Source organism: Alligator sinensis, unplaced genomic scaffold, assembly GCF_000455745.1.
Source record: "Alligator sinensis unplaced genomic scaffold, ASM45574v1 scaffold2161_1, whole genome shotgun sequence".
Taxonomy (NCBI): domain Eukaryota; kingdom Metazoa; phylum Chordata; order Crocodylia; family Alligatoridae; genus Alligator; species Alligator sinensis.
The window spans coordinates 31,130-39,805 of NW_005843829.1; the positions used below are offsets into that span (position 1 = coordinate 31,130).

An 8,676-nucleotide genomic window follows, 5' to 3' on the forward strand; every position below is an offset into this window, starting at 1 on the left:
CCACTCATCCACTGATCCATCAGCAATGGCCCCACCATTATTGTCCAGCGTCATTTCGTAGGGCAACACCAGCTGGGCCCAGGAGGAGGTAGTGGATCTCCTCACTATTTGGGAAGGGGTTGAGAGCCAGTATGGACTCCATTCAAGCCACAAAAACCTAGCAGCCTTTGAATGGGTCACTGCAGAAATGGCAGCCCGTGGACAGAACCATGGTTGGGCTCATTGTTTCTGCAAGTGCCAGGTACTGAGCCAGTGATTCAAGAAAACATGCCATGCCAACCGTGTTTCCATTACATGCACGGTGATGTGTACCAGACCCACAGCCTCACAGGTACGGCATAATGCATGCCCAGACACACAGTGGACAGATTGTACATAATCCCCAAAAGTGACATGGAGTTTGATGCTGCCTTAGTCAAAAGTTTGTAGCCCTCCCAGATGACCACAGTGACAACCCAGGAGATGTGCCATTTCAAGGACTCAAAGGCCTTCATGGACAACAGGCTCCAAGAAAGTTTCATTGCTTTATTTCCAGGATATATAGAGAAGCAAGCGTCTCATGTGCGTTTAACAGTTGTATTCTCAGGAGTACCCTGAAAGTGGTACAGACATACCCTGTGTGCTATTTGAAAATTACAGCCCCAAATTTCATCACCTACCAAATGGGCTTGCCTTTGTGTTCCTTGAATACAAAGTGATGGTTGACGTGGTATAAAAGAGAGGACCCCAGAACATGTATTTCTTAGCTTGTGGTCAATCTGGTATTCTCATTTCATGAATGAGAAGAGATGATGAGAAGCATGGCACTTTATACCCCTAGGAAAGTGCGTACTTTTTGTCTGTTATCTTGTTTGCATATCATAGTAATATATACCACTTTTCCTCTATAGATCTCTAAGCACCTTACATTCCCATGGGGGACTTCAATCCCCCAGACATCTGCTGGGAGGGCAATACAGCAGTGCACAGGCAATCCAGGAAGTTTTTGGAGCGTGCACAACTTGCTACTGCAAGAGTTGGAGAGGCCAACTAGGGGCCATGCTCTTTTTGACCCGCTGGTCACAAACAGGGAAGAATTGGTGGGGAATGTAGTAGTGCATGGCAACTTGGGCAGCAGCAACCACGAGATGATTGAATTCAGGATCCTGAGGAAAGTAAAGGAGAAGAGCAGCAGATTAAGGCCCCTAAACTTGAGAAACATAGACTTTGACTACCTCAGGGAATTGGTGGGCAGGATATCCTGGGAGGCCAGTCCAAGTGGAAAAAGGAGTTCAGGAAAGATGGCTGTATTTTAAAGAAACGTTATTGAGGGTGCAGGAACAAACCATCCAGGTGCACAAGGAGACTAACAATTATGGCAGAAGACCAGCTTGGCTTAGCAGAGAACTATTTGGTGAGCTAAGACGCAAAAAGAAGCTTATAAGATGCGGAAATGTGGACAAATGACTAAAAATGTGGACAAGTGACTTCTTGCTCTTCAGCAACAAGAAGTCAAACAGGTCTTCCTGCTCCTGCTGACCTACCACAGCCTCCCACTCATACCAAAATATTTGCATGGCTGGCTCACCCACACCCAGTGCAGACCACATAGCTTCTTAGTCAGTCACACTCATCTCTCTCCTTCCCTCCTGGCCTTTTCCAACCGACCCAACCAGATGTCCCGCAGATTTATCATGCTCTGATGCATCTTAGCCCCATTTACATCTAAAGTCACTATCATTACCTGGGGACTCAGGGATACTGGTTCAGGATCAGCTCTCCTTGACTTGAGAGGCTCTTGGGCACTTCCCTTCAGAGGAAAGCAACACAGTGTGGGGCTCCAGCTCCTTTAACCCTCCATTCAACCAAGCAGCAATTCTGGGCCACCTCTCTAGCCCAAGAAACTCCTCCCTTTCCTCCATGACACCCTAGACTGTAATGGCAGGGGAGTGTGCAAACTTTCTGGGATCACACCTCTCCTTTCTTCCTCCCTGATTTCACTTTTACCCTACCCATCATCTTCACAGCGCTTTGATTTCTCTACAAGGACTGTAAACAGCATTTATTTGTCTATAGTGTTTAACAAACCTTTGATTGGTTCATAATAAAAACTGATTTTGGTTTATAAAGAAGCAAGAGAATGGTACTCAACTTATGGTTTGGCTTATGACCATGGTGCCTTCATCTTACCACACAGTACAGCACCAGGTTTGACTATGTTCTCCCTCACAAGAACGCCCTAAGGGCCACACTATTCCAGAGCCTTAGTCTGTGGGTTGTGGTACTGCCTGGGGAGCCTGTGCAGCCCATGCCCTGGGAGCTTTTGGTTTCTTGGCTGACACATGATATGAGTGCTCATGATCATCCAGGAACATCCTTCAGTACTCCCCACTATGGCTTAACATGCCTACTATGTAATTTCTTCTCACAGAACAGCTGTTCAGATAATCAGTGAATTGCTTCAGATGTCTGCCATAAAGATTCATAAGTCAGGGGAGGAGCATGTATGTTGTGTACTCAAGAAGAAGACAATATCCATTCCTTCCACTTTTATGCTGGTACTGGCACATGCTAACACTCTCCATATTAACAATCAGCACCAGCCTGGTGTATGTGAAGACTTTAGTGCAATGAACTTTGCCTGAACACCTTATGGTTGCTTGTGTGACTTGCCTCCAGGCCTTCATGATAGTCTACAGTAGGATGGAGAATAAACTTTTGACGCGAGTGTGTAAGAACCTATAGTTGATTAAGTGCAGGATGGGAGGGTGGGTACCAATGATGGGTCTACTTCAGATTAGGAAACTCATCCCAGGTATGATCCCCCTGGAGGAAATGCAGATCCAGCACCCTCTGAATGGCACAGCTTACCTCCTCTTTGGGTGATGTGGTCATGGATTCGTCCACCGTTTCCTAACAGACGAGAGTCTATCAATATGCCAGTGTCACACGTACGTTGGGGGCATGGTTCTAAAGTGTTGAAAATAGCTCAGTACAGCTCTCCAGGGAGGTGGCCATACTCAACCTGAACATCTGTTACCATTGCCCATCCCCCCTGGCCTCCAGCAGTATCCACTCCCACCAGTTCCTGTAAAGCCTCTGTTCTTGCCATTGCAGGACTAGATCCCCTCGCAGAAGACACATGGGGTCAACTACTCAGAAGACTTGGATGTTGCCACACACTACTTCCTGAAAGCCTCTGCAGGATAGCGGTCAAGACTCCTAGAAGCAGGCTGGGAGTCTTGCTCTCTGGTCCCCTATAAGTGGAGCACCTAAAGAGTTTCCCCTCCCACACAGTAAGAAGCACTTCAGTTGGGAAGGTACAAAAGCACTTCAGAGAAATGCAGGATCCAAAGTGATTCACATGTAGAGTTGTCCAGATCCGACATTATTCTTTGACCTGTAGGAATGTTCTATCAAGGCAGTGAATTTTTATCAGATTTAACTAAATTAAACATGGTCACATGTTAAAATGTATTTGTTACATATCTGTTTTAGTTCTTCATCTCTGCTTTATGAGCAAGCCTGAAATTGTAAATATAGCCCATGGGAGGTTTCGTCCTTCAAAATGGTAGACTGAGTCTAAAGTTCTGGTAAGTTGCTGAGGTCATAATTACTTCATATCCAGTGACATTACACCAGTCCTAAGGAGAAGAGAGGATTTTTTTTTTCCTTCTTCCTATTTGTTATTCATTTCATCCTGCCTCGCTCTCGCTCTCTCGCGCCACCCCGCTCCCTCCCCTTGGCGGTTATTTAATCAGATCTATTGATATTATGTCTTTGCCTGCACAATAATATAACAAGACCATTAGCAGAAGTGTCTGGAGTATTATCACCTTCTCAAAAACAGGATAAATAATGATGCCAGGGATGTTATTGTATCATACATGTAATGTAGAAGTGGTCAAAAGCATGGCTGAAGTACCACAGGATCTTTCTGAAAAGATGGAAGTCCCTTAAGCAGGAGAAATGATACATCTGAAATGCATCAGCATAGAGAGTTAGTTAGATACAGAAGCTTTTCTTTTCTCTCCAGAATTATGATGGAAGGGACCACACCAAGGATTCAAGCTTTTCTTCACTTTTGTAAGGTAAAGCAATACATTTCTCTCTTTTTTCCTAATCTGACCCATATTCCAAAACTCAGAGAAGAAGAATAAATGAAATAACCTGAATATTTCATTACTCATATAGACTAATAAAAACAAAACATAACAAGAAAATGAGGCATTTTTTCTGTCTATATGGTAATATTAATCCTTCCATTTCTATTTCTTAGTGCATTAACTCCAGTAATGTGCTTCTGTGATAAACTACATTACTTGTTGGTAGTATTTCTAGGTTAGGTGTCTTTATGTTACAATAATTACTAGTTAATTCCTAGTCTACTGACCACCTTCACCCCATCTCCAGTGAAATGGCCACCTCTGTCTGAGTCTGTAACCTTCAGAAATTCCCATCTACCAAGTACACTTACTAGTTACTGAGTTGTTTTCTGTATTTTGTGGGAAAATCTTCAACCAAGGAGGACAGTCTACAAACACAAGCAAATATTTGTTGCCTCTTGAGGTAAGAGGAAGAGTCCCCAGTGGAATCAGGTTGCTTAACTTTCCAGGGGCCCAGAGGGTCTGTCTCATGAAAGACCATTTCTGCTTCATAATTTAGGATTATTTGGAATCCTGTCCAAAAAAAAAATAATAATCTTTAAGATTCTCTTTCCACTTTGGACACAAATCTCATTCACCTGCCCTCTTTTTTTCCTTCAATTATGGGTGGTCCATAGTTCCTGGCTGTGTAGCTATGGCAAGAATTCCTTTATTCTTGCCATGGGAATTACCCCAACCTTGTAATGATTTGTGCATGCTAAAGGGCTGTCATGGTTTCACTGCAAATGTTTTGGCTCAACTAGATTGTGGTGTTTCAAGGTCGCCCAGTAACGTTTCACTACTTTAGCTTGGCACTTTGTAACAGCCTACAGGTCAGTGCCTTCAGTTTATCATATGTTTTGGTTCTTTTGGGGGATTTACCTCTTGCCTGAGGGGTGAACCAGGGAGGAGGGGAGCAATGACACAGATGGCCCCATCCCCAGACCACCTGGCCATTGAAGCAGCACTACTGACAGTGCCCTGTGTGCCATGCCCATCTCTGCCTTTTACACTCGTGTGAAGAAGCAGTGCAATGACTGTTCTACACTCCGCTCTCGCAATTCTTCCTAAGCAGCTGGGGTGAATTTCAATAGAGACACATGTACATAGTTGGCATCTGAGTCCCTTACAGTTTTTAAATATCATGTATTTGTAGAGCGCAAAAGAAGTCATTTCTTTGGTCAGAGAAAATGCCCTTTCAGTTAAACTACAGTCATGATTTTTAGAGCCTGACAAATGTTTTCCCAACGCTTGCAATCAGCAGAATTTTCTAATGCAGTAACAGGGCATCTTAACAACCAAACGGAAGAAAATAATGCCATTCATCTACCTATGGAGAAGTAGCAGGGTTTTATTCTGATTCAGAATCTATTCATTATTCTTCATAGTGTACCTATTCGTTGGTCAGAAAGATTCCAGAGTCCTAAGTTCATACAATTAGCCATGATAGGAATGCATACATTTTCACTTTATAATGTAAGGATTGATCAGCATTAGTAGCTGGAGTATGTAAAGTATAAACTGAAAACACTATAAACCTTTGATTATCTTTCTTAGAACCATCTTCTAGAGTACAATGTTTGAAACAAAAAGAGGCCTGAATGGGATTACTGTTATCAGATGTGACAATTGAAACATAGATGTCCTCATTTATATTACAGTGCATGCAATATTTTCTAGGGCTGTGAGAAGCTTCAGGTGCCGATTTGATTTGGAGGAGATTCGGCCCGATTCAGCAGCCGAATCTCCGAATCTGAATCGAATTTGGAGACCAATACGAAGGTCTAAATCAATTCAAATCTCTAAAGCAATTCAGAAAAGATTCAGAGAAAGATTTAGAGATTTGGTGATTCGGGCAGACCCTGCTCACCACCACAGGGAGCTGGACCCAGGCTCTGTGCCCGTAAGTAGGGGGTGGGGGTGGGGGCTGGGGGCTGGGAGAGCAGATGAAGGATGGGGCCTGTTCGATTAGGAGATTTGTCCAATTCAGCAGCGGCCAAATCTCCAAATCAAATGACTGTCCCCCAAATCAACTGAATCTGAAACGAGTACTAGCCACTTCACACAGGCCTAAATTATTTTCCCATTTTCTTTTTTTCCAAAATCTCTTGTATAACAGAGTTTTTAAACTGAGGATTTCTGGATTACAAGAATCTATGTTTTGCCTTATGCTGTTAGGTGGTGAGCATAAAGGCTACATGAGGCAGTGTTTGGACATCCTATAAAACATTTCTGGTATGTCTATCAAAGATACTATTTCCTTTTTTTTTCTCATAATGGTATAGGTGAAGCAAAGGCTTATGTGAAGGTGAATATGCAGCACTATTCACCTCCAGAGCGGAGGACTGGAACACCTCACTGGATTAGTCCTGTTCAGTCAAGATTTGTATCCTGAAAACTCAGGAGATGGACTGATTCAATGACATTTTCAAAAGAGTCTATATTCTTCATATAATTTTGCAGAGCTGAATGGAATTTCCCTGATGCCATGGCAGATACAGAAGGAGGAAATCAAACGTCTGTCACTGAATTTATCCTCCTGGGATTTGAAATTCTTCCAGAGTTGCAAATATTTCTCTTCCTCCTGTTTCTCATACTCTACATTGCAACTGTGGCTGCGAACATCCTCATCATTGTGCTCATCATAGCTGTTCAGCAACTGCACACCCCCATGTACTTCTTCCTGGGGAATTTGTCCTGCTTGGACACCTGCTATACCTGCACCCTCCTGCCCAGGATGCTGGCCAGCTTCCTCACTGGAGACAGAACTATTTCATTCCCTGGCTGCTTCATCCAATTTTTTTTCTCTTGTATGGTGTTAGCTACAGAGTTTTGTCTCTTATCCGTGATGTCTTATGATCGGTACTTAGCCATATCCAAACCTCTGCATTATACAGCCCTTATGAGTGACACATTTTGTTTGAACCTTGCAGCTGTTTCATGGATCACTGGATTTATAGTTGTCTCCATTGTATATCTCTTCCTTTTACGATTAAAATTCTGTGGACCCAATCAAGTTGACCATTTCTTTTGTGAATATGCTGCACTGATTAAACTCTCCTGCAGTGACACCTATGAGATTGAAATTGTTGTTTTCAGTTTGGGCTGTGTGTTCCTCTTTCCCCCGTTCCTTTTGACTCTCATGTCCTATGTTTTCATTATCACCACCATACTGAGAATCCCTTCTACTACCGGGAGACAAAAGGCCTTTTCTACCTGTTCCTCGCATATTATTGTAGTGACCATTTTCTACGGGACCCTAGCCACTGTGTATATGTGTCCACAAACCAAGTCCCTTAGAGCCCTGAACAAAATATTCTCTCTTTCCTACACTGTGCTAACTCCATTGGCCAACCCTCTCATTTACAGCCTGAGAAACAAGGAAGTAAAGGCAGCTGTAAAGAAAGTTGTCTCTGTGTTTATGAACTGGAAAAGAATAGAACCATTTCTAAACTCCATTAGCGGGTAAAAGGAAAATGGAAATAATAGGAATCAGAGCTGGGGAAAATGAATGGCTCCTGGCCCTGCTTTTTGGAGAATCCTAAAAAAATGGGAAATATATATATATTTCAGACCCTGTTCTAAAATGAGTTGACCTGATGTCATAGTGTTATAATTTCAACATTTTTCTAAACAAGAATAGTGAATACATTTTATTGTATGAGCATGCTTCGCTTCAAGCCTGTATACAACCATTTTCCTCAACCTAAGGCTCTCTGCCCTTAGGCCCGAATCCAACTCTTCCGTTAGGTTGTAGACTGTGGATGTGTGCATTGGCAGTTACCAGGGAGTGACTGATGTGTTAAAAACCTAACCTCTTTTACACCTTGTTTGCACACTTGTATCCTAACCCTCATACAGTTTAGTTTGTCCATAAAAATATGCAGACACTTGAACAGAGCTTACAAGAAGCTTACTCCGTCTCTCTCTCTCTGTGATTTGTAAAAATTTTTCATGTAATTCACCTCTGAAACTGTGTCAATTTTCATTATGCCCTGATGAATGAGTGTCAGAATTACTAGAACGACGGCTTTGGGTATAAACTATGACTAGCAGGGAATGTGTACCTGATGTAACTACTGTTCCATGACTTACATGCTAGTATTAGATTTTTTTTTGGAGTGAATGAATATTTTCTTCCCTGCCTGAATATGGGATTGATACTGCTGAACTAAAGGGGGAATTTAAGAACCTGAATGATCTAATATTGTGTTCCGCTAATCCTAGGGAAACTGGTAATATTGAAAATCCCTATCAATTTTAAATTGGGAAGATGTCTTAGGCAGGCATGGTGAATCTCCTCTGTGATATTTGCTTGCTGCTTATAACCTTTACTAATAAATTTATACTTAGATTTTAACCCAACTCTATGACTTTTTCACCTGACTGCTATTTGGTTTTAACCACATCACCAGTGGGACCGAGCTGGAGAAATTCCAGGGGGTGGGGCAGCTCACTTTTTCCTTTGTCCAGGAGCAGGCAGTTTTGGGGAAGCAGGGGAGTCATTGTGTGGACACAGACAAGCTTCGACCTCTGGAGGGACGCTCCAGAT

The 8,676-nt window shown here is 42.7% G+C and overlaps 2 protein-coding genes across 2 annotated transcripts in view; one reads left to right on the plus strand and one right to left on the minus strand.

Annotated features, from left to right (window-relative positions):
* Positions 1-54, minus strand: part of LOC106723421 (olfactory receptor 6F1-like) — a 2,424-nt gene extending 2,370 nt beyond the window's left edge. The window contains 1 exon segment of the mRNA XM_014527682.2: positions 36-54. Coding sequence (XP_014383168.2) covers positions 36-54 — 19 coding nt within the window.
* Positions 55-6,612: 6,558 nt separating this feature from the next.
* LOC112548966 (olfactory receptor 2AP1-like) lies at positions 6,613-7,593 on the plus strand. Its single transcript, XM_025195776.1, has one exon. It carries the CDS (start codon positions 6,613-6,615, stop codon positions 7,591-7,593), a length of 981 nt encoding a protein of 326 aa, XP_025051561.1.
* Positions 7,594-8,676: the final 1,083 nt, after the last annotated feature.

Bases quoted from the DNA above. Each gene is read 5' to 3' on its own strand.
- LOC112548966 (XM_025195776.1), top strand. From the start codon at position 6,613: ATGGCAGATACAGAAGGAGGAAATCAAACGTCTGTCACTGAATTTATC.